Raw genomic sequence first — 26,231 nt, 5'->3', positions numbered from 1 at the left:
GAGGGGCTGAGGAGGGGAGGCCGAGGGCGCGGCACTGACCGATCCTGTCGGGAGTGGCGTCCAGCTGGGACGGGGAGCTGGACACGCTGCTGCTGGGGTGGGAGGACGCGTGGCTGCCCGGCCGCTGGCTGTCCTCCAGGGACGGCGCCGGGGAAGGGCTGTCCTGGATCCTCTCCTGCAAACACAAGCAAAGCAAGGCTGGGCCGCTTCGTCCGCCGGCTTCGCCAAGGTTCCCACCAAAAAAAAAAAGGGAGGTTGGCTTAAAGGTAATGATAACAAATGTTTCTGAGGTAAACAGGACACAAGTCAGGATTTAAGAGCAGCATAGTCATCTACAGCCAAAACCAACACGAGCAACGTGTCTGAGCTTAGCTGGTCATTTGCCACCTTTTTATTTTTGTTGTTGGCAACTTTTTATGTTCTAAGTTTTTCACGCCTAGGAACATATAGAGTAATTCTTTCATGTTGCTTTCACAAACTACTTTTAATCTCCAGGTAGTAAGATTGCCATATATGAGTCACATTTCAAATAAACAACTCACAGTTGGACTGAACTGTCACTAAATGCAGGCAAATTTGTAATTAGACTCTGTACTTGTGAATTTGTAACTAGAATCTGTACCTGAATAAATTACATCAGCATCTTCTCAGGGTAGCACCTGGACAAATGACAAATGCTGTGGCTCTGGTAAGAACTTCCCTCTTGCATGAAAAGCATCACTGGCTAACCAAAACAAGAGTCTGCTTGCAAATGTTTATGTTTATATTAGCACAAGAAACTTTGACATTAGCCTCTAATTTAAATATATATAGTACTTGAGGTAAGGGGAGGGGGGGGGGAGGGTGGGAAGTAATAAAAAAAAAAGGGCAAAATGAAATTCTGCATTTCTGTGTATCTATACTTGCAGCAAATGGCCTGAAGATGCTGTGCAATATTCATCAGTAAAAATCTTCAGGAACAGGTCAGACAGACAAGGCAAAAGTGAAAACTCATCCTTAAGACAAGAGATTGTGAGACCGCTTGAGATCCTTCCAACACAGTGTTTCCACACACACATACTTTTAATTAAAATTTGCAGTGCCCCTTATTCCTGTTCCCAGAACCAACAGCAAATGAGAATCTTCTGAAAGGGACAATCAATTTACTCCAGGTATATTTCCCTTAAAATGTCTTCTATGTTTTAAAACCTCTATAAAAGTCCTTGAAGGTGCAGTTCCAAGGGAGAGACTCTAATGAGGAAGAATGGTTGAATTTAAAGAATTCCAGAAACTGAACCTTGGGAGCTGCCCTCATCCCTGGCAATCAGCTGCTTCCTGTGCAAACCCAGAACTGAAATCTAACTTTCTTTTAAAAAAAAAAAAAAAAACAAAGAGATTCTCTTGCCTCCACCTCAATAAAAATCACAATTACAGTTCATCTGGGAAAGCTGTCTCCAAGGAACTTTGCAATCTTTCCTCCTTTCTAACCTGTTCTGAAGATGTTCCATTAGGAATATTCAATCTGATTCTTTGGTAGCAATTTACTGTGTGCTCTGGAAAATAAACTCAGTAGCATCTGAAGTTTTAATGAAGTTTTCTAGGTGGAAACCTGAATCAATAATGTAGCTTTGGAAAGAACACAGTGGTTCCTAGAAGTTTTTCCATTATAAATATCTGATATAAAAGCTGCTGTTTGGATGTATCAAGGCAATTCATTAATTACACCACCAGCAAGATCAACAAGAATATTCTGTTACCCATTAAAACCATCTCTCTAAGCCATGCTCATCTTTGTATTTACAGATACTTCAGAGAGTTATGCAAAGGGAACATGAGATTGGATCCTCCTCAGAGCATGGGATGGCATTTCCCTATTCCAGCCACACCAGCTGAGAACATGGCACTGGATGTACTTTTAATAGGATTGTTATTGTACATGAAATAACAACCCAGCCTCCAAACCATGTAACAGATGTGTATCTATTACATAGCTGTTAATCCTCAATGGATCAGTTTCACTAATTATCTGTTATTTAATGAATATACAGTAACTAACAGATCTGAAAGTGAGACCCTCAATGCTAATATGTAACAGACAGGAGTCTATTCTGTTGAGCCACAAGTTTTTATAATTTTGAAAACAGAATGGTTTTATACAAATTAGTTTTCAAATTCAATGGGAGAAAATGAAAGTCCAAGTCACTAAGCTTAAAGTCTCCTGTGTTTTCCTCGTTTTGGTGTCCAAAAGAGAGGGTTTGGAGGCTGCTGAGATGAACAGTAAGGAAAAGGGAGTGGGGACTTTGTGGATGTGCTGCTTACTGAGTTGCTCTTAAAAGTCACATTCTTACCTCAAAAGGTACTGTCCTAAATGAGAATTACACGTGCAATCCTGAGTGGATAAATCCTGTGTTTTTTACCTTTGTGCAAATTATAGCTTCCAAATGGATTCCTGCTAAGAGGTTACAACTCTGACTGCAATTTCCTTTGCCTGAATTTCAGTTTTAACACTCCTCTTTGGCACCATTTCCTCTCTTTTTAGTACAAAGAGCACTCAATTTACAATTAAGATACCATTTTGAAATGATTAATTTTACAGAAGAGTGCATAGTTTAAGTAAATTTCATTGTCTACTGCAACCATGAAAATGAATAGCCAAGGAGAGGACATGCCAACTGTTCTGCAAAAAAACCCTATGAACAAATATGACTAGGAATTAACACTTAGATATCACACAACCAGCCATATATGTCATCTTAAATGGGAGTTATTTGAGTAATTCAAAAGCTGATGATTTGGAAAAGCAAAGTATTCCAGCTCCTTCTGGTAACTGCATTTCCCATTGTCTCATACTGTGAAATAATCTCTGCTTGGAGTCATTTCCCCTCAAACTCAGGGTCTTGGTTTGAAATCTTCAGGCAGAAGTAAAAGTGTCAAATAATAATGTCCTTTTTAATCATACAGTGAATCACTTTCCTAGAGAATTAGTTGATTATGTCACCTAATATCATACCAGTTACACCAATTTCCAGGCATAGGGAAGGCAGAGTTTTCCCTGTAAGCAACAAAGGAGCTGAAATTCCCTCTGAATCTTATGTGCTCCAAATGAGGATGGAGTATCACTATGTGAGGCTGCATATGGATCAAGAAATTGTCCACTTCTAAATGTTCATGTGGAAATGTGCTGAATTTCCCCTACTATAATGACTAATGCTAGGAGCAGAGTCTTCTTTTGCTGGTAAATAGATCCATTTTTCAGTCCTGTAATCAGTATGCATCTATTTAGCTACTTAACAGCAATGTGCTCTGGTTCATTAGGTAGCTACTGTTGTGTCTCAGCCTAGTTAAAATTTCACAGCAAGTTAATCTATTTTATTACAAATGAGAACACAAGTGATAATGTCCTCACCATCTTCCAAACACAGGGTTAACAGTATTTGTAACAAATCAATGAGGGCATTTAAATAGGAAAATTGCAAATCTAAAATCTTAACATTTTGTTTTACACATTGATGACTTCATTTTATTTGTCATCACTGTATTTTGCAACCTTGTTACTTTTCATTTATATATATTTTTTCCCCTTGTAAATGGCTGAGTTCCCCCTGCATCCTGCAGCGCAGCTTGGTCCCACACCAGGTAAACTCACAGTAATAAAGAAACATTCCTAAATAAAGTAGTAATTTCCTCATTTATGTTTCTTCCTATTCATAAATGTGCAAGATTCATATTCCAGGTTATAACTGAATGAATTATATATAAGGATTCTACAGATTGTGAGAATTTTATGAAAAATGAAAACATTTCTCAAGATCTCTCCTATTTATCTACCTACACTATCTACTTTATCTCATCTTTTTCCCTTCCTTTACAGAGCTGTAACATAAATTCTCAAAAAGGACCTTTCCAGTATTTAATCCTCTGGAAGGGTAATATATTTGTCTCACTAAAAATCAGTGTCCTTCTCTGCCTCAGAAAATGTAGCTACAAAGCTTGACATTGTTAATTTTAGTTGTGATTTAGCTCAATGGCACTGAAGTCATGAACTCACCCAATTTCCAGTCAGATCCTTGATTTCAGCCCAATATCCCTCTTCCCTCCCCTGTGAGGGAGTATTCCTCACCACTAATAGGAAATACTACACAGTAGTTGCATCCACATTAGTTTTATTTGAAATATATATGAACAGCTTACCTATTTTTGACATAATCATCTTGACCTTAATTCCTTACCTCTGAATTTTTATAGTATTGATCTTCCTTTTATGTCAAGAGTTTAGAGAAATGATGCTGCTGGATTTTCCTTTTTATTTTTCTTTATTCCTAGTTGTAACGTAGTTGTAATTACTCTTCCAAAAGTTAATCTGTTAATGAGTTCCTAGAGGATTTAGTGGCATTTCACTGCTGACAAGAAAGTTTTGGAAGTTTGTCTGAGTCCTGGATGTTTTACTCAGACATTTATCTTGATATTTCATATTTAATTGAGGTGCTGCTGCTTTACAAGGCTCTGCAGTGGCTGGAATTCACCCTCTTTGATGAAATGGAAAGGAAGGAATAATGGATATGCTATTGGTTTTAGGCCTAGATCAGAGTTTTCAAGTGTTGTAAGAAAGATTTCAAGATGATGCTGACCATGTTGCAAAAACGAGAGTTCATGGGCTCTGGCAGAAAAAAACCCCAGCATTAACTTGCACACTGGAATGTTCATTATGCCACACCTCAACCTCCCAGAGATGGCAAGATCTCCATTCATATTCTCAAAGTGGACTACACAGAAATAATAACAAAATAAAAAAAAAATGCTAGAAACCAGAGTCGGACTCCTCTGCAGGGGTCTGTGAAGCCAGGATGGGCAGGCAGAGTCTGCCTGCAGCCTTCCCCACCTCCAGCCCTAATTCCCTGCTGAGCTACCTCTGCTCCCCCTGCCTGGCTGAATCCCATCCTCAGCACGGGAGAACAACAAGGAAAGTTAACACAATCCACAACTCCACCCAGCACACACCTGAATTGCTAACACTTTCTTTTTTATTTTTTAGTTAATAGTAAGATGTATTTCTTTCCAATTGACCTTACTTGATACTAATGCTGTTTGAATCCTAATAACCAGCACATTTTTAATAGTGTTCTAAAGTTTATAGTCCTTAACTGATGGACTACTCAAATTAGGCTATTCCAAGGAAAAGAGCCACACCTGAACTGATGCCAACAAGAACTAGGATGGTCACAGCCATTTCTGGGCTAGAGAAGAGCAGTTTAATTTGGATTTTGAGTCATTCCACCCTGGAAATGAGTACACACAAAAACTGGGGGTGAGTTGTTGGTCTTCTGAGCTACTTATAGTACCTGTGATTGCTGTAGGTGCTGGAGATGAACAAGGTAAACAGCTGGTCTAAAACCAAGATAGGATCTGTGTGTCTGAAAGCCAGCTGGATCCCATTCATCTTTTGCAGTGTATAGGGAAGTCATTCGCCTAAAATACGTACTTTGCCATTTAAAATGCATTTCTTTTTTCCACTGTGTACATATAGTTGTTTCAGTTGAAGTCAACTGGCAATTATTTTCTCACAGAATTTAAGAAATCATAAAAACTCCTACATTTACTGATTTTAATACCAGATGTTCACTCACTAATTCCATTACCTTGTGACTACTTCCTATCAATCCATTAATTGCCAGCTGCTCAGCCAAACAGAGAAGTGCAGCTAATCAGATGATGTTGGGAAACAGCCAAACAGGAGCTGCCTTCTTCCCCATTTCTTAAATCAGCAGTTGCTGGGACAGCCATGGAAACCTTCACTCCTGGATTAAGATCTTGATGTTTTCACTTTGAATCTGAGAGCACAACAGGGCCTGAAGCTGGAGAGGATCTTGGTGGAAACTTGGTACTTGTGCCTCTCTCCTGAATTGTTTCACCCAGTGCTGCCATGGAAGGGAGGAAAGGCACTCCTAGGACTAATGATGATAATGCTCTACCTCATCTATGTTAGAGCCATATCAGTTATTAAAGACAAATGCAGATGACAAAGCTAATACTAAAGAGATCTGAGCCAGAACTAAGAGCTCGGATGTGCTTGGCCTAACAATTTTCCTTTGCAAGCTCTGCAAAAACAGATGTTTCTGACAGGATTTTTTTTGCCACTTGGAAGTTTAAAGTAAGTTTTCAAGGCTTAAAACCTCTCAGTGAGGGTGGTAAGGAGGCAGGAGTTCTTGGCACTGCAGGGAGAGGAACAGTCTCCCTCCAAAGGAGGAGATGAGAAGGGTATTTAATGCAATTTGAAAGGATCTGAACCTCTCCCAGCAGAGTAATTTCTCTGAATCAGTGAATAAAGAGATACAAACCTGCACACTCACTACTCCTTCACCTCAAATAGAGCCACAAAAATTAACCTTGTGAGAAGCAAACAAACTCCTGTGTCTCACACATCACTCCTCCAACATATTCCATCCCAGCAACCAGCTGCCTGCTATGGAACAGGACAGAATAAATCTAATAATATGAAAAATCACATACATGGTAGACAAGTTTTATTTTATAAATGTTGCAGTACTCTGAAAACAATTCATAATGGATTGAATGCACGGAGAGATATGAAATTACTGATGTTAGAAATTCTGTAATGGGAAATGTTTCTATTGTGAGAAGAAATGTTTCAGAGCATTCTGAGATGGCCACATTTTTCTGGCTGTCAGGTAAATATTATGAATGTGTGTTGTAGAGCACACAGAAAATAGCACCTCTCAGCAATAATTACACAGCCCATCTGTACTCTCTTCAGGGAATTTAAAATCATGTCATATACATCTTTTACAAATGCCTTAACAATCTCACAAAATCAGGAGAAAAACAAAACTCAAAGAGAGGGAGACTCAGTAGTCTTTACTGATGTCTAGAAATGTCTAGATCCCAGTACAAATAATGCTTTGCTCTGTTTATCAGATTAGTTTCTAAAGTGCACTGGGGTGAAATTCTCAAGGAATTCTGAAATATGAAAATAAAAATGCTTTTTTAAAAAATCTGAAATATGAGTTTTTAAAGCATTGAAAATATGAAAATAAAAATGCTTTCTTTTCTTAAAGCATTTTAATTACTTTGTTTTTTTCTGTGTTTCCCATTTGCACTGAACAAAAGCACCATTTATTCCTAACAAGGACCCTGGTGAGAGAAAGAAGTAAGAGAAAAGCAGGAATACAGCAAGCATGAGGGGATGACAACAGAAGAAAAATGGACAGCAGGAAAACAATTTTCAGAACTACTCCTACTTGGGAGAAGCACATCCCTCAGCAGCTCCAAAGAGGCTGTTTGCCAGAAGGAAAGGGAGGGAGCATGAGGAGGAAGAGGGTGAGATGTGAGCAAGAGGAGGAAGGAGGGTGCAAAATATGTCAAGTAAGTGAAATGAGAAGCAGGGAAAATCTGGGAGAAAATTAAGTCTCAGATCTCTGGCATGAAGTTTTGCCTCATTACTCTCAGCACTCTTGCAGACCTAACACCAAAGGAGCAACTTAAGGCCCCTGGATTGGGTTTGGTTCCCAGAATTTCAAGCTCAGCCTAATCACAGAATTTCCCACCAGCTTTTCCCCAAGGACATCTGGGAAAGTGGCCTTTCAGTGAACAGTCCAAGATTATCACACTCACAGCTCCAGACTTGGCTCTTGACAGCCTTCCCTTCACCTCCCTAACCCCTAACCCCACCCCTGCCCTCTCCCTGCTTTTTGGCTGAATTGTGTAAACCAGTATGTTTTTAGTCATGTAAAGTCATATTTGTTACAGGTGCACTGTGAAACAAAAACCTTTGCATTATGTACCTACTGCTGTCCAGAGCTGAATGTTTCACGAAGTTCATTGAAAAAAATCCTCTCACTTCTCTGTAAAGGGCTCAGCCCAACTTTCCTTCTGAAAATATTGTGACTGAATAGATTTTTCTAAGTTTCAGGAACAAAATGATTGTGTGACAGTAAACTGCTACATTTATTCATAGAAACACAGACTGGTTTGGGATGGAAGAACCTCAAAGGTCACCTCATTCCACCCCTGCCATGGGCAGGGACACCTTCCACGAGACCAGGGTGCTCCATCCCCCCTGGCCTTGAGCACTCACTGCTCTTCCTAGCCCAAACCATGACTCAAGTCTACTTAGCCAAATTCCACCCCAGACTTAACCTAATTTGACACCCAGGCCACTCCTGGATTTCAGAACAGGTCCAGCTGAAGAACAGCTCTGAAAATGAAGAGCTAACAAGAACTGGATGCAAGGAGGGAGAAGAGAGAGGATGGTGAACTCAGTGTTGCTGTCAAGTTTTGCTTTTGCCATATGAGCCCCTCAATAACAGAGATTCTTCTCAGCCATTTGAGCCAAGTTTCAAACCCAGCAAGTTTCTTCAGATGTGCAGTAAATCCCTGTAAAGCTGGATTTATCACAGGGATACTGCCAGAACTGCAGCCACTGCTGCTGGTGCTGCTATGATCACATCACATCATGTTATAGAGATGGCTAAGAAGGTTTTGTGAGCCTGGCCATTGTGCCTGCCTAATTTATGGTGTTCCTGTCAGGGAGAAATCAAGTTTCATAGTTATGACATTTCTTTCTGGAGCACTAAATGTTAACTTTGCTGATCATGCATATCTTGGTAGAACAGCTTATTTCTAAATGGCAAACGTGATATAAAAAGCATTATGACTTCATCCAAAACCTTATAAAGCAGCTGATTCTCACACCTATAGAAAACAGGCCAAGCGGTATTTTAGTCATCAGACTATGGAAACAGACACACACTCAATATATTTGATTCATTTTTCCCATTTTAAATAAAAACATGATGCTGGGATTGCATTCTATTGAAAATTAGCTGTGTTTTGTACTTATTAAATGCACTTAAATAATGTCCTATAATAAAAGTATTACTGAGAGCAGGAACAGCAATGCTTTTCTTTTATGTGTTTCATTTTGTACAAGAATTTAATTTTAACTGGTGGTCATTCTGTGCTAGATGATTGTACATAAAGGAAGGAAAGGACAAAAGGAGCCTCACACTGTAATAAAATTAATCTACAGTTTCAGCACTCAGAACAAGCTGGAGAAAGATGCAGCACCACTTGACAGGTGAGAGTAACACACCAAAGGATGCTCACCCTGCCTCTGTCATGCTGGCTACTGGTGCATTTTCCTCTGCAACATTAGAGGAAATAATTTCCACCAGAGTGCTGGCCAGACCTCGTGTTGCTGTGGAGATATTGTGTCTTTTCTAGTGCAGGTGTCAGGGGAAAAAATTGCTGTAAATGAGTAACTCACATCAACAAGGGCCTGCTAAATAACATCCTGAAACCTAACTGCCTGAAAAAAATGCAGTTTAAATTACAAAGGACTAGCATTGTTTACAAATATGCATTTAATCTTCATGTTGACATACTGGTAACATTTAGAATACAATCAAAGCTTTGGCAAGTTTACTTGCTGCTACAAATATTCCACTGCTGTGTTTAAATTAGGGTTTTGTCTAGAGGTCTCTGAACAGGTAAAGGAAAGTTTATGGCTTGAAATTAATGGAATCTCAACTAATTTCTAATAATTTAATGACTTGCATTATTAACTAACATACAGTTGGACATCAGAGAGATGTTTTCACCACCCAGTCAACAACTGTGCAGGTGCACTGATGATAAAGAGAAGTTTTTGCACATCTTAATCCTAAGTAGGGATTCTACTGGAAATCGTTACCCTTGAATTTTCCGAGTCTCCCTAGTAGCCAAGGAAAAAGCAAAAGTCAACAAAACCAAAGCATTCACAACAAAAGTTGCCCTAATCTGGAAGTAGACTCTCAGTAAAATAGAGAAATAAATTGAGTTAATTTTGGAGATGCTTAGGGCCAGAAAGAAAATTAGAAGGAAAACAAACCCCTCCAGAACCTCATCAGCAGAGGGATGCAGAATTTTACTGCAGTGATGTGACAAGAGACATTTGTTGTCCCCCTTGGGAGGATGCTGCTATCAGAACACATGGACATGAACAAGAAGCACGTGCCAGGGTACTGCGAGTTTCTTTCCCTGCTTGGTTTAGAGACAAAACCTCCTGAAGCACCAGCCTGTGACAAAAGGAACACAACATCACTGATGTATTCTCACAAGTGTAGTGTTGGAAACAGTGACTTTCTCAATGAGGAAAATAATGACAAACTATAATTTACAATAAATATATGAGAAGTTAAGTTCAGCAAGAATAAAGCAACTCAGAAGTCAGATTCCAGAGTGACAGGGATACATGGGTGCAAATGAACACAAATACCACGGACATTTACTTTCCAGAACAGATAGCTCTATGGATTCATATATTTAAACCCAAAGAAAAATGGACTAAACCAATGAACTTTCGAAGCTCACAACATTTTACTTTGTCAACAAGGAACCAACATGTGCAAGCAAACACACACACACAAGTCAGACTGATAACACCTTTAATTTTTGCTTAATAAAAAGTGGACACACTGATTTAGAGAATCCCATCACACCGGTCCTTCACATGCACAGATCCTACACACTTCAATTTTGAAAATGTCTGTCTTTAATGCATTTTTGAGTGTGTGGCAGGACAGCAGCTCTCCACACAGGCAAGAACCTTTCAGAACAGTCTACTTGACAGAGACTACGACAAGCCTTTCAAAATACAAACATGTTTTAACCAACCAGAAGGAAATTCAGGCTTGGCTACCAAAGACTCTACTCACTAAAGTACTTGTGATAATTTTCTTAGGTATTTACCTGGATTTGCACTGCTAGAATTCCTGTTTTGTTCTTCACCATCACTAAGGTATTGTGATGACTTTGCTATTTACCTGTTCTGGATTTGCAGTGCACTAGAATTCTTGTCATGTTCTACAGTATTTTCTCTTAGGTTTGACTTTAAACAGCATTTTAGAAGGGTTATTAAGCTTGCACAGATCTTACTCTAGCCTGTAGTGTTAGTGTCCATTTTCAACTACCTTACAGACTTACTGACAGATCAGAGCAGCTGAACTTCTTGGCTGTAGTGGTGGGTATTGCTTGGTGTTGGGAGCAGCCAAAGTGAGCTGGAGCAGTGTGACCTCGCTGCCTCCTCCTCCCTGAGAGTGTCCCTGCAATTGCTCTGCAATCCAAGGATGCCTTACCTTGATGACGGAGGCCCCTGCCCTGGACAGGGGGCTGTGCATCTGTGCTGCTGCTGCCATGTTGGCAATGGTGTTGAGATGGTTCATCTGGTTCATGGCCATGGCCACCGAGGCTGGGGGGAGGCTGACGGGGAGCAGGGGGTGCGGCATCATCATGAAGGGCAGGTCTATCCCTGCAGAGAGCACAGACATGTCACTGAGGGCTCACACCCACTGCAACACCCACCACACCATCACTGGGATACCCTGCAGGGTCTGCACCCACTGCAACACCCACCACACCATCACTGGGACACCCTGCAGGGTCTGCACCCACTGCAACACCCACCACACCATCACTGGGACACCCTGCAGGGCTCACACCCACTGCAACACCCACCACACCATCACTGGGACACCCTGCAGGGCTCACACCCACTGCAACACCCACCACACCATCACTGGGACACCCTGCAGGGCTCACACCCACTGCAACACCCACCACACCATCACTGGGACACCCTGCAGGGCTCACACCCACTGCAACACCCACCACACCATCACTGGGACACCCTGCAGGGCTCACACCCACTGCAACACCCACCACACCATCACTGGGACACCCTGCAGGGTCTGCACCCACTGCAACACCCACCACACCATCACTGGGACACCCTGCAGGGTCTGCACCCACTGCAACACCCACCACACCATCACTGGGACACCCTGCAGGGTCTGCACCCACTGCAACACCCACCACACCATCACTGGGACACCCTGCAGGGCTCACACCCACTGCAACACCCACCACACCATCACTGGGACACCCTGCAGGGCTCACACCCACTGCAACACCCACCACACCATCACTGGGACACCCTGCAGGGCTCACACCCACTGCAACACCCACCACACCATCACTGGGACACCCTGCAGGGCTCACACCCACTGCAACACCCACCACACCATCACTGGGACACCCTGCAGGGTCTGCACCCACTGCAACACCCACCACACCATCACTGGGACACCCTGCAGGGTCTGCACCCACTGCAACACCCACCACACCATCACTGGGACACCCTGCAGGGCTCACACCCACTGCAACACCCACCACACCATCACTGGGACACCCTGCAGGGCTCACACCCACTGCAACACCCACCACACCATCACTGGGACACCCTGCAGGGTCTGCACCCACTGCAACACCCACCACACCATCACTGGGACACCCTGCAGGGTCTGCACCCACTGCAACACCCACCACACCATCACTGGGACACCCTGCAGGGTCTGCACCCACTGCAACACCCACCACACCATCACTGGGACACCCTGCAGGGCTCACACCCACTGCAACACCCACCACACCATCACTGGGACACCCTGCAGGGCTCACACCCACTGCAACACCCACCACACCATCACTGGGACACCCTGCAGGGTCCGCACCCACTGCAACACCCACCACACCATCACTGGGACACCCTGCAGGGCTCACACCCACTGCAACACCCACCACACCATCACTGGGACACCCTGCAGGGTCTGCACCCACTGCAACACCCACCACACCATCACTGGGACACCCTGCAGGGTCTGCACCCACTGCAACACCCACCACACCATCACTGGGACACCCTGCAGGGCTCACACCCACTGCAATATCCACCATTCAGACCCAACAGCAGCAAATCTCATCAATTTTTGGTCTCCACAGGGGATAATTGTCTGTGCAGCCCAGGAAAGGCTGGTTTGTCTCGGGGAGAGGAATACACAGCTGGGGAGTGATACAAAATGAATATATCACTGCACCAGTTCAGTGACCTCTTCCGTTAAGAGAAATAAAGAAGAAAGAAACCCACAAAACATGGATATAATCTTAATGTTTCCCAGCATATCATATAAAAATTTATTAACAATTTATCTGATCGTACACTCCTACCAAGACTTCTCCCTATTACCACTTCTCAGCAATGTCACACTAAATTCTTATACTCCCTGAATCCAGGAGGCTTGAACTACAGACACCACAGAGTGATTGTACAGAAGGTCTGTGAACTGCAACACGTAATGAGAGGTTATAACTGTTGCCAGAGGTTTTAATTTTCAAAATGTCACTTTAAATTGTCTTCTGCTATGGATATAAACCAATTTAAGAAGGTATGAAATTTATTTGGACCAACTTGCAGATCTTGACATTGCCAAAACAGGTGAAGTTATTGCTAGCAAGAACTGGATTCTCATACTTCATTAATATCCTTTTCAGCATGTGTATTACTTCTTGTATTTAGTAATGACTGCACTGGAAAGCAAGACCAAGACACCAATTCACTGAAAAAATTGTTCAGGTTATTGTGCATTCAAGAGTTCTTTAGAGGGACCACTTGAAGACAGCTACTACAGGGAATCCAAAACTAATTTTTCAGGAAAAAACCCCAGGACTCAGTCTGCCAGACAAAAATGTCTTATCATTTTTCTAAATAACATTTAGATTAGAAATCCTCATTTAAAAATTCAGGTGCAAGTATTAAATAACACAAACATAACCACATGCCATCAAGACTGTTTATTGTTTAAAAGTTTTTAACTTTTGGGTTTATCCTAACTACTTTAAAAGAGAAGACTAGTCACCATTTTGGTCTATGACAGAACTAATAATAAAAAATACCACTGGCTGACATATCTTATGTTATTCCTACAGAATTTGACTCCAGTGATATAAAAACACCATGGTGCCCACCAGGAAAGGCAGAATTGCAATATTCCCAGCTCCCACACTATTCCTGTTTAACACAAACATATCATGATCAACTCCTGTGATGTCTAATGACTCACTCTCTATTTTATATGATGATCCACGCCAATAATAATTATGATAGGCAATAAGCCAGGCCCACATACATCTCCCTTCACTTCAAACCACATTGACAATCCCCTCCAGTGCCTGCATCCACAAGCCTTTGTTCCCCTGCAGATCTCCCTTAACAGCCCAATAATATTTCCTCATCCTCTACAGAGTTCCAAAACTCCCAGACACCATCTGGCCACATTGAGTTGTATGTCTACTTAAAGTCCAATTGACATGCAAACTAAATGCAAACTACAAACAGAATTTAACAGCACATCACCAGTTTTAAGACACAATCCATCAAACATTTTAGAGGACTATGAGGAAAATATATCCTGCCCTTGCAAATCACTGGGCATAATGTCTGACATCCAGTAAACCCTTAAACAGCCTATAGACATTCCCCTACTACAAAATCCACTGGAAAATATCCTTAAGAGCAAAGAACACAGTATGTCTGGGTGCAAAAGAAATCCAGGCATTGAATTATGCAAGAATATAAAATAAAAGGGGAAATGACAGAGAATTTGAGTCATATGGCCTGGTGACTTTTTAACTACTGACACTTAGTCCAAGATGCTTAGGTCCACAGCTTCCCACAAACAAAGCAGACTCATTTTGTAGGAGTCATTTCAATAGCTCTGATTTGCTCAAGTCTTGGGCCTGACAGAGGTATCAATGAACTGACTACTCCAAAAATTGTGTAAGGAGCCAGAAATGTCATTCATCCACTAAAACTAACACCAAAAAGATCAACTTGGAGGATAAAGAGTTTGAGTGGAACAAGCAAAAAGACTTCATAAATAAGAAGCTTTTCACTGTTCATCCATCATCAACTGTAAGAATAACTTTACTCCTCACTAATTTGTAAATGTTAATCTCAAATATCTTTCTTGGAAAACTTTTTCCTTCCCTTCCTTCCGTCTTTGGGTACAAAGAAGTGGAACTGATGGGCATCTACCTGCTCCCTCCCTAAGGGAAATAAAACAGATGGCTTTTTGGGGAGCTCTAGGTTCCAAATCCAACCTGTGTCATTTTATTCCAGGCTGTTTTGGATAGCTGGGTTCAGTGGATCACCCTCTAACCGGACATTTTGCACTTATTCCTTGCTCTCCTACTTTATTTGGCGGGTCAGCATTTCCATCTGGAAGAGAATTTTCTAACACAGCTAAAATTTTAAGCAACTTTATGATTATTTTTCCTCTCAATCCAGGCCATGGAAATACCAGTTAAAGACTGGCAGTCCCAAACCCATTAAAGAGTGACTTTTCCAAGAGAGAACGGCCACTTGGACTTGAACTGATCGCAGAGGGGGGCTCGGACGCGAGACACGAGCGCAGCTGGCAGTGGAAGGACTGCTCCTCCTGTCACTCAGTGTCTCCCATTATTTCCCCGCTCCCCGAGGCTGGGAAGGAAGGCAAGCCCAGCTCCCAGCAGGGCTCCAGGCACTGTTTTCCCAGCAGGATCCCAGCACGTACTGTTGGTGAGCAGGTGGTTCTGCTGCAGAGGGCTGAGCGGGTGTGCGCTCCCAAGGCTCGACTGCCCCGACAGCGTGGGGTGACCAAGGCTGTGCTGGGATCCCGTCGTGATGGGAGACTGCAGCTTGTCTTTGTCCCAGGAGGATTCGCTCCCACCTGCAAAACAGGGCACGACAAGCCATGAGTGGCACACACCTTTATTCAGAAATATTTTGCTCGCTAAGCAACGAGCCCCAGCTGAGCACCCGGCACAGGCACAGCACCTGGAACCTGCACCTGAATTTAAAAAAAAATAAATTAATGAGTAGGTATCAGGCAAAAAAGTAGTTTTAGACACTTTCAGCATCACCTACGTTCAAGACATTGGTTTGTGGAAACAGGAAAAGCTAAATGCCTGAGGATGAAATCATCAGTCACGATTCAGGGAATTATCAGAACGGGAACATCTGAGAGGCTGAGCCACCATCTCCTATCTCAGGACATGAGACCACCAGTGCTGCCAGACACTCACCTGAGCCCACCCTTGTGCTCATCAGGTCTGTGCACTGTCCATCCTGGAGGCACTTGGCCATTCCCTCCCTCCCTGAGCTGGAATTCACCCCTGAAGAGCTCACTACACTTTATCCTCAGGCTTGGTTATCTTTGAGCCTCAGCAGCTCTCCCTCCACTGCTGGGCCTGACCCTGGGGATGTCCCAAGTGAAAACCTTCACCTTTGGGTTAAATGAGCTGGGCACAGACTGTGCTTGGAAATCATCAATATTCAGGAATTTCAACTTAGGAGTTCAGCTATCCATTATGCATAGTAATTACTGTCTACAATAAACACAAAATCCAGAAAACTGAGCACTTGGTGTCTCCAATCTCTGTCTGGTCTTCAGCAACTTTACACACTGTAGTTTTTTCAGTACTCCACACTTGAATAACAAATTCCTTTTAAACAGCAGGTTAAGCAGACCATGTCCATAAATTCCAAACTAGATCTGGTCCACAAAACAGAACACCTGAAAGAAAGTTAGACTGAACATTTCTAGAGTTAGCAGGTATTTTAAGACCACTCCCCTCTCAGGTACACCCCACACTGTCACTTAGATTATAGATTGTTAGAAAAACATGTAACTGCAGTATTGATTTTGTTTTGGTTTTATGAACAAGGATCTCAATTAGAATAAGTAAATAGATTACTGGAGTGCAGCAGATAGAGGCAGCAAGCAAAAAACCGTTTTAATTGAATATGAAAGTAACATAGAAATTCCATTCTTTATGACAACACTTGGCTAACAAACATGATTAATACTGCTAAATGCAAAAGTTTGAAAGATCAGTGATTGAGAAAAAAGGAAAACACTCCATCATTTTAGCAATATGTCCAAGTATGAATTACCTTCCTATAAAAGAGTTGTAATTTGTAAAATGATGAGTAATACACTGACAAAGAAAGATACACTAAATGATGCCATGTGATATAATGTAGCATGGCATAGTGCAGTAATTAGAACTACTACAGTTGAGGCTGTGTCAGCATCTTTGTTATTTAATATAGTGTATATATCAGCTCTTTCAAATAACATTTGACTGCTATTTAGTGTCGAAGTTGTTCACTTTGACTGCTGTGAATCTGGGCTGGTATTATTTGGTCTATTTCAGAAGTTAGATGTGTGATTTATGAAGGATTTTCAGAGGAAATTGCAAGCTTTTGATTTTAACAAGTGAGTTTTAATTTTCTCCATATGCTTTTTTAACAAATTCAAGATTTACAGTCTATTCTTCCTCAGAAAACACAATACACTTTTATGAATTTTTTGCTTAGGAACACATCCTGTAGCTGTAATCTCACGTATCAGGGCACTAGCCACAAAAATTGGGCCAAAGGTTGGATGTTAGGATTTCTGAGTGAAAAGAAAAAAACTGAGCCCTCAAATGAAAGCTTCCCTCTCCCTTTGTTCCTCTGCCCCAGGTAGTTCCAGCCCTAGGCAGAGACAGTCTAAACCCAGCTCATTTAGTTAATTCTGGAAGTTTCTCCTGCCTTTCAGTGACCTCCTGTCCCTGAGGCTGCAGTAGCACAACCCCAGCAGTTCTCTGAGCCCAGCTCTACAACCACTGCACATTCTGGAGGAAAACTCCATTATTCCCAACTTACAGATGGAGAACTGCCCTGTGAAGAAAAGCAACTTGCTCAAGGAAACCCAAGAAATCTGCAGTGGAAGGGGCAACCAAATTTAAATTATGCCACACAGTCCAAATCACTGGACCAGTTCTCCTTACAGATGGGGACAATAATAACTTTTTCCCTCTGCAAATTCCACTTGTAAATCTGCTCCAGTATTCAGTGCCAGCAACACAAGAATAAATTGCAATACACTTATCTCTACAGACCATCCCTGTGTTCTTATGCTCCCTATCACTTCTCCTTAGAGAAAGAAAAAAAAATACAGCTGAGTGTACGAGGTATAATAAAAGTGGATGTTAAATGAAATGCACCCTTATCCTGCAGTACCCCACAGATAACAGCTCCATCTCGCCATCCAGACTGCATTTCCTATGTAATAGGAAGACTCTTAAACATGAAATAATAATTAGAACAGTTCTTACCTAGAACTGCTCAGGTGTGAAGTGTTTTATAAGGGCAGTGTGATCAGCTCCAGGTGGGAAAGCTGAGGGGCAGAATTAGGAAGGTCCTGTTACACCAGTGAGGAAACTGAACTGGAAACGAGTCAGGGCTCATGGTCCCACTCCTGTACCCTACACCACAGACACCTTTGATTCATCCTTCCCACAGTCCCTCTGCACAGCTAAAAAATAACTGTTTTTAAAGAAAATTTGCATTCTTCCCTGGAGTATCTATGCCCATAGGGAAAGAAAAAGATTACATACAAATTTACAGCAAGCCAGCAGATTCACAGTAAAAACTATGTGACATGCAAACCTGTACTGATACACTCACTCCTTTAAATGCTATGGAATGTTTAAAAAAAGGAATTTATTTGTGAGCATACAATTTTCTTATTTGGTAACACAGATCAGCAAATACATATCTGACATGCAACATACCAATGTGCATTTTGAAATTTTGTTGCCATAACAATTAGAAGTGAATATATCCATAAAAACTGAATCCTTCTTAATGCTTCAAATTCAGGTTTAACCACAATTTCTCAGATTTCTGTTCATTGCCATTTTTTGTCCAAACAGGTGCCATCCAGAAGGCAAAGGTGTCACATTTTGATTTTATTTTTATTCCCATCTTTTGTATGACGAGCTTATATTATATACAGAGACGCATTTTAAGTAATTTCTTTTAGGTATATGAAACATAAGGGGAAAAATATATGGAACAAAACAACATACACTCCTAATAAAAATGAGACAACAGGAAACAGCAATGGGACTTACCTCTTTTATATGAAGTTTATATTAATTTATATGAATACAACTTTTTTTTTCTTTTCATATGAGAAATAATATTTCATTTTAAAATATGAGTAACTTGATACACAAGTGTCATAGGAATATTATGAGAGCACCCGGAAGTTATTTGACAAAATGCCAATACATCATTTATACACTTCACCAAAAGCTTTACGTTTGAGACTCTTACCTGCTACCCACACAACCTTCCCTCCAACAGAGAAAAGCGAAGGACAGAAAGGTAATTTTTCCTTATCTCGTTTGTATCCTGGTCGATCTTGTCCCAGAACAGGCTGCACTCAGCATCAGCAAAGGGGAAGAGAGGAAGGAGCTGCAGCCCCAGAGCTCGTGGGTTCCTGACCACAGCCAGGAGAAAAGGGCAGAGAAGCCTGGGCAGCCCCAGCAGAGGAGGGCAAAGCTCTGCTTTCCCAGGGGCAGCTAAAAGCACAAGATGGGTTAAAGAAAGGCATCAGTGAAACACAGGGCACACATACAGATGGACTGCATGTGGATTTGGGTTATTTACTGTGTAATAAATGAAGTCTGGTATTTATCGGTCCGAACAGGTTATTTGAGAGAAGTTCTTTAGCAGTGCATGAATTGCACTGATGTTCAACTAAGCAGAAGCAGAAATCAGGTGAATTTAGGAGTTAAATCACAGGTACCATGAACAAACAGGGAAAATCAGCCCAAGTAATACATTCACCTGCTGTCAGTGACGGACCCCCACAGCCCCTCTGGAAGGGATTTACCATCACGTACAGGTCTGTAAGCAAAGTGTCTCTGCTTCAGTTCCATTTTATTTATGTAAAGGAAATGCAAGCAATAAGCTCAGCTTCCTTTTTTTTCTGAAAATGCCGCTTCTCACCCTAATGATCCTACTCGTTGTTAACTTTAGGAATTTTTTAAGGCAACTCTTACAGCCTCAAGTTTTCCAGCAATAAGCCTCTCTGTGCGTTTCTACTCTTCAGAACAAAGCCCCAAAATCTGCTGTTCATCTGTTGGGGCTTTTTTGGTGAAGACATATCTGTAATGATTAAATCAGCGTCTTGGTCTTAGGTATTGAAAGATCTCCAGAAAGTAATCACAGTTCAATTTGGTGACAGTTTCTTTTCATTTGGTTTCAAATTCATTTTATAAGCTTTAAATCTGTCTGGTTGAGCTAAATGAAATCCTTTCTGTCAGAGCTTCCTTCAAATTCCACAGCCACACTGTTTCAATCTATGTCTGTCATTTTACTTTTCCTTGTGATACATTCCTGAAAAATTGAACTCCAATTGTAAAAAGCAATACCATCTTCACTGGCCAATTTTATTCTCAAATTATTTTTAAACACATTTTTCATCCTGTTGGGCATATTAAGCATAACAACAGCTGCAAAGAAAAAAGTATTCAGTGCACTGCTATTTCAGCACTGGGAATTCCAAAGTATTTCTCACCTCTAACTTCTTGTGAGTGTCCACCACATACAGGGCCTTTGAAAATTTTTGGATTATATAGAACTCCCAAAATGACAAGAGCAATTTTGGCCAGCATTCCTAAAGCCTGTGTTTTTAGGTGTCCAAGACTATTTTACCAATATCCTAATCTCACCCTGATATTGGGAAAAATTGTCACTATTTTGGCCTGCACAGAATATCTTCTGCAAAAACATTTCAGCTTACAACTTTCTGTCAACATTTTCATGGTATCAACCTCTGACTGTCCCAGAAGACAAGATTAGGTCAAAAAGAATTTTTGTCAGATTTGATAAACTGAGAATCTCACTGCAGGAAGGTCAGGAAGAGACCACCCAGGTCTCATTCCTGGTCAAGTGCCACTTTCCTGTCAGAAAACCATAAAACTGCTCTGGGTCAGGATTATGACCCATTTAACCCCAAATTCTGTCCCTTATACTGGCAGTAGATAATGTTATTTACAGAGGCCACGCAAGTTTGGGTACTTTCTGTGGTGCCTTATTACTCCCAGATGAAATTCTTGACTTTAAAACAAGGTTTTGGGAACAAGACTTTTAATCAGTCCCTAAAATCATTACACCCATCTGAAAATCAAAGTAGAAGATCTGAAATGCATTTAAAGCCTTAATCCATGGATTTGTCTGGATGTGTGCTCGGCTGTATCAACTTTTAGAGTGCACCCTACAAGAAAGCCATGGAAGTGTGTAGGGTTAGATATTAAAACTCAAGAAATCCAGTGATGGCTTTACTGGGCTACTTCCAAAAACTTATCAAGTGGTTCAGCAGATGTAATTACTGCTTAGCCCTGCCAAGGCTTTGAAATGTGCCCATTAATTCAGCAATTCCCAATCTGTCCATCAGTCAGTCATACTTAAAAAATATGTCTGTCAGGACTTAGGTGAAGTAATCTGTTGATTATTACACAATAAGAAGGCATCTGAAATCTGAATATCATTTCTAAACTTTTTGAGAAGTCGTGATGACAGCAAAACTGAAGTTTATTTCACAGCAAACAGTACATTGAAGGTAACTGGGAATATGTCAGAATATTTGATGCCAATTTAATTAGGAACAATTACTTCCAGGAAGATAATTTTTTAAGACTATAAAAGCAGAGTTGTGATATTTACTTAGGAACCTATGTATCCCTCCCAAATCATCAACTTCTTCCTTTAAAGTGAACAAAGACACAAGGAGGTGCTAAAGGGAACGTGTTCTGAGGTCCCCACGTGCTGATGGATGACTGTGGTGCTGAAGCACAGCCCCAGCCAAGGCTCCTCAGTGCCAGGTACCTTGGCAGGTGTGACTGTCCTTCCCTGGGCCCTTCCAGTCAAAACAAAATCTCACCATGACAGCCCGGTGCTCGGTGTCCAAGGCTCTGAACAGCAGGAAACCTGTTCTCTCTCTCACACCAGACAGAGCCATTCATCCCTGCAAACTGTCCTCACAAAAATGCTCCTGAAATACAAACAAGTGTTACCTACAGCTTTCTGTGACCAGTGTAGATGAACTGGTCTGCATGAACTGAACTTCAGTATCACCTTCAGTCCCTACAGCTGAACTCCAGAACACCAAACACACCACAGTGATTCAACTTCCACAACCACAGCACCCTGTGAAAGTCACATTAAACAAGATGAAAGATCCGATTTGCAGAAATTTAGACCTGAATTCTTGTAACAATTGTCACTAAAATGCGCTGGTACTCACAAGCACCTCTCACCTGTGCCTGCACTGTATGAAAAAACACCTTGTGTTATTTGAAGGTATGTTTTGGGAGGGTTAACTTGGCATTTGTTGCCTTCCTTTGACGTCTCCTAATTCTTGTAGTGGATTAAATATTAAGTTAGAAAAAACTATTCAGTTTCTTCTATAACATGAAGTACATTTATTGCTAACATTTTTAGTAACAACTGTGCAACTTTACTGCAATTTATTTTACTATACAAAGGTAAGAATCATGTACTAGAACACAGCATCTATTCTGGTTTAGGACCATCAACAAAAAAACCTGTTTTCTACTGCAGGACCACAGCCTGCCTTCAGAAACACGTTCATTTCACAGAGAGAAAGAAGGTCAAAATTCTGGTCTGTCATGTTTTTATTACTGTTGATGATGCACAAGCCAGAAATAAAACAGCTTAACTATCAGATCTTGAATACAGTTTGCAGGGCTGCCTGCCAGAAAGGATAAAACATACATCCTTCTGAACTCCACTACTGCAGCCACCAGCAAGCAGGGAACCAGGACTTAGATTCCAGTGATGAAAATCATCCTCATTCACCACCATTTAGTATTTTCTGAATTTTTAAAAATTAGTATTTCCCCATATTTAACAACTTACTGAAAGAACCACTGAGATAAATGTACTGTGTATTTTTACTATTATTCTAAGTAGGCAGATAGTTTAGCTTGATTCTGAGAGGCTTTGAGAATATCTTGCCATCCAGGGCAGACAAAAACAGGTTATTTGAGCTTCAACAATTCACTGTTTGCTATTTCTTTGAAATAATTATTAAGAACAGTTCAAGTTACAGATGGCAATCTGCTGAGTTTATCTCCAGTGATATAAATGGATCATGTATATACAATCCTTCCAAGATCTCCTAATACTAAGAGAACTCTATGTAATTCAAAGTATGTCTTGAAAGCATTAAATAAAATCTGTGGCCTTAATACACACCTGGACAGTCTCCCAAACCTCCAGCACCTGCACCAAAGTCAGAGGAGATGTTACCAGAGGATGAGAGGCTGCTGAGGGATGCCCAACACACTTTTATACAGATGGCCCTAGTGAGATTTAGTGCCACAGCCCTGGTCTGCACAAAGCATCAGGGACTGCAGCCCTTGCACAGTTCCACCAGGGTGTGTCAGGAGGGGAACTCAGGCTGGGTTCACACTCATTCTGAAGCTGCTCCATTTCTTACATCTGACCCCTTGCACTAAATACTAATGACTTCCAAAAAACTGAGAGTGCTGCCAAAACCAGGAGAGCTCCTGAGTAAACCAAATTCACACAAAAGGTCAGCAGGAATATCTACTGTGTTTCACTTAATGCCAGCCTAAAAGTAACACACAAAAATCCCTGGAACTACATTAGCAGCCAACTTTGTACTTCCTTTGACAATCACTTTCATTTGTGCTCACAGTAGTATCTGAACAGATTCCTACCACAGCACTTGGATATCTCGCACGTTCAATCCATCTTTGCTTTTCAGAATGTTTTTCTCATTCTGCAAGCCTAGCCACTGGATATTCCTACCACCTCTAGAATAACTCTCCTCCAGGAATACCAGTGGGAGTTTAGCATTAGCTTCTCTAAGGAGCAGGATCAAACCCCTCGAACTGACCAACAGTGTCAAACAAACCATTCCAAAATTGTGCAAAGGATACTCTATGTCTTCAAGCTAGAATTTCTTTCTGAGCTCCACAAAGCAATAAATGACAACTACCATCAGAACAAACATTATTAAAATGTTGATATTAATACCAGATAAAGTGAAACTATTTCCTAAGAAGGGAAAATTAGAGGTTTCTGCAACAAAACAGAGTGCCAAGCTGAACTTAACTAAGCTTGAGGTTTTGGACAGGATTCATTTCTGCTTGTGGTGTAAGTATGCACCACCTTGATTATCATTTAAAAAAATATTGACAGCTTGCCTTCTCATACCAAGGCCTGGTAACAAATTCCAAATGTTTTGTCACATTTCTTGTGAGCAATGCCATCTGCCAGAGGTGGCATTTCATGGCTGTTTACCCTGACTCCCTCCAAGAATTCATCTGCCACTATCTAATGCTGCCTGAATAAAGGGGATTAAGACTCTGATGCAACAGAGACTATTGATAATTTGGCATAATTGGGAAGAAATGAAGATAAATGAGGTTGAGGATGGAGAGGCAATTAGTTGAGCTGCCTGTACAGCTGTGTTCTCGGCCTGGCTCCCCTGGCCTTTTCTTTGGTGAGGTATGTGCAAATTAAACATAATGACAAATACTCTCTTCCCAAAGCTCTTTAGTTTGCGAAGCTTGAAGATCTGTTTTTCACTTCTGAGGTTCTGTGTGAAAAGAAAAAGGACAGAGGATCACACTCTCTGCTGAGGTTTTTCGAGATGCACTCTGTTCCAGCATACCTATGGCTCAGCACCTGTGGCTCCAACTCAGCATTCCCAGTGTCCAAAGCCCAGGGCTTTGGCCAAAAGGTGAAGGATTTTATTCCCTCAGTGCCACAGACAGCCTTGGTCATTCCACAGCTCCAGATGTCTTTGCTACTTCTCTGCTGCAAACATTCTCTCTCCACGGCACTGGTCAAGCAGCAACCCCAAACCATGATGTCCCTTAAAGCCAAGCCCCACAGTCTGCAGCTGAACCTCCATTTTATAAATGATACCAGCTTTTAAAAATATTAATTAAAAAAAAAAACAAACTTTGAAACTTCTAAAATACACATTTTACTCTACAAAACATCTTGGAAGTGGCAAGGATTTTTAGTCATAATACAGAGACAGCTACCTAGATAAAAGCCTTAGTTCTAAGCTACATTATTCAGGTGAGGCCAAGTAATCAAGCTTGAATATCTTGAAAGATATTTAAATCTCAAGTGAACATGGTCAGACTACAAACCTCCAAATTAGAGGGCACAAATCTGCAGTCTGACTTGCAGTTCTCATTTCAAATATACTGAGATACGTTCATACATATACATGTAGTAATGCCCCCATATGGGGTTTAACATAAATGTAAAATAACATACATTTGCCACAAGAAATGCCACTACATGTTTCACATAAAACTCTAACAGTTTTTCATAAATGTCAAATAATGCAAGATCTCTTTTAGAAAGAAATCCAATATTTGCAGAGGCAGCTCTGGCTTACAGACATGTTTGCCCAACTACCCAGCACATGTTAATTTTCTGATTTCATGTACGGGTGATTCTATCCAAATTAAGTCTTAGATGAAAGACTTAAAAAACTGCACTTTTTTTCTGCATCCATACAGTCTTCAGTTATTGAAAAAGAGTATTGTATGGATTACTCAAAAATGCTCCTTAGATGAAAGACAAAAGCCTACTTTCAGTGCACGGAAGAGATTTTAGAAGCCAAATGTTACATATCCTAAAAGAGCAACAATTTAGTAGATGTATTTTGTAATGGATTTTCAACATAGCTGCTTTTTATTGTGCAATACAAAGAGTACAGGGTTTCTTGTAAATTCTTAAAGCTGAAATCACTCGAAATGATCTCTTTTCAAACTCCTACAAAATACAGTGAATTTTTGCACATGAAAAACCTCACTCAACCTCAGCACTCTGATCTTCCCCACTACCTGGAGGTCAACCAACATTTCAATTTTGCTCTATCTAATGTACTTTTCCATTTTGGATTAGATTTCTACAAAAGCCAAAAAAAAAAAAAAAGAGAAGTGCTCACTTTACATGAGCAAAACATGCCAGGAGGAATATATATATACTTAAGTTTATTTAAGTTGACCTTGGTTTGCCTTAGTGAGGCTGAAAATCTGGCTGAGGTTAAACTGTTCCCTTATGGAAAAGGGAAGGGAAGGGAAGGGAAGGGAAGGGAAGGGAAGGGAAGGGAAGGGAAGGGAAGGGAAGGGAAGGGAAGGGAAGGGAAGGGAAGGGAAGGGAAGGGAAGGGAAGGGAAGGGAAGGGAAGGGAAGGGAAGGGAAGGGAAGGGAAGGGAAGGGAAGGGAAGGGAAGGGAAGGGAAGGGAAGGGAAGGGAAGGGAAGGGAAGGGAAGGGAAGGGAAGGGAAGGGAAATAAACCAATGAAAATTTGACACTGGCATGAACAGGACAAAAAGCTGACAACAAAATATTCTGTTTTCCACATTCATCTTGCTTTGTTTTCCCACTTCCACATTAAAATAATGCTCTAACTCCCTCTTCTTCCCCTGTTTCACAAAGCCCTTCCTCACAGGTGGGTGCTC

At 41.3% G+C, this 26,231-nt stretch overlaps 1 protein-coding gene across 1 annotated transcript in view; it reads right to left on the bottom strand.

Moving 5' to 3' along the window:
• Positions 1–26,231, bottom strand: part of DACH2 (dachshund family transcription factor 2) — a 246,612-nt gene that overhangs the window by 45,203 nt on the left and 175,178 nt on the right. The window contains exons 4-6 of the mRNA XM_062502722.1: positions 15,423–15,578; positions 11,112–11,284; positions 40–175 (exon numbers count right to left, since the gene is read on the bottom strand). Coding sequence (XP_062358706.1) covers positions 40–175; positions 11,112–11,284; positions 15,423–15,578 — 465 coding nt within the window. The remainder of the gene's footprint in view (positions 1–39; positions 176–11,111; positions 11,285–15,422; positions 15,579–26,231) is intronic.

This window comes from Cinclus cinclus, chromosome 15 (genome assembly GCF_963662255.1).
Source record: "Cinclus cinclus chromosome 15, bCinCin1.1, whole genome shotgun sequence".
In the NCBI taxonomy this organism is placed as follows: Eukaryota; Metazoa; Chordata; class Aves; order Passeriformes; family Cinclidae; genus Cinclus; species Cinclus cinclus.
This window is presented reverse-complemented; position numbering and strand designations above follow the sequence as displayed.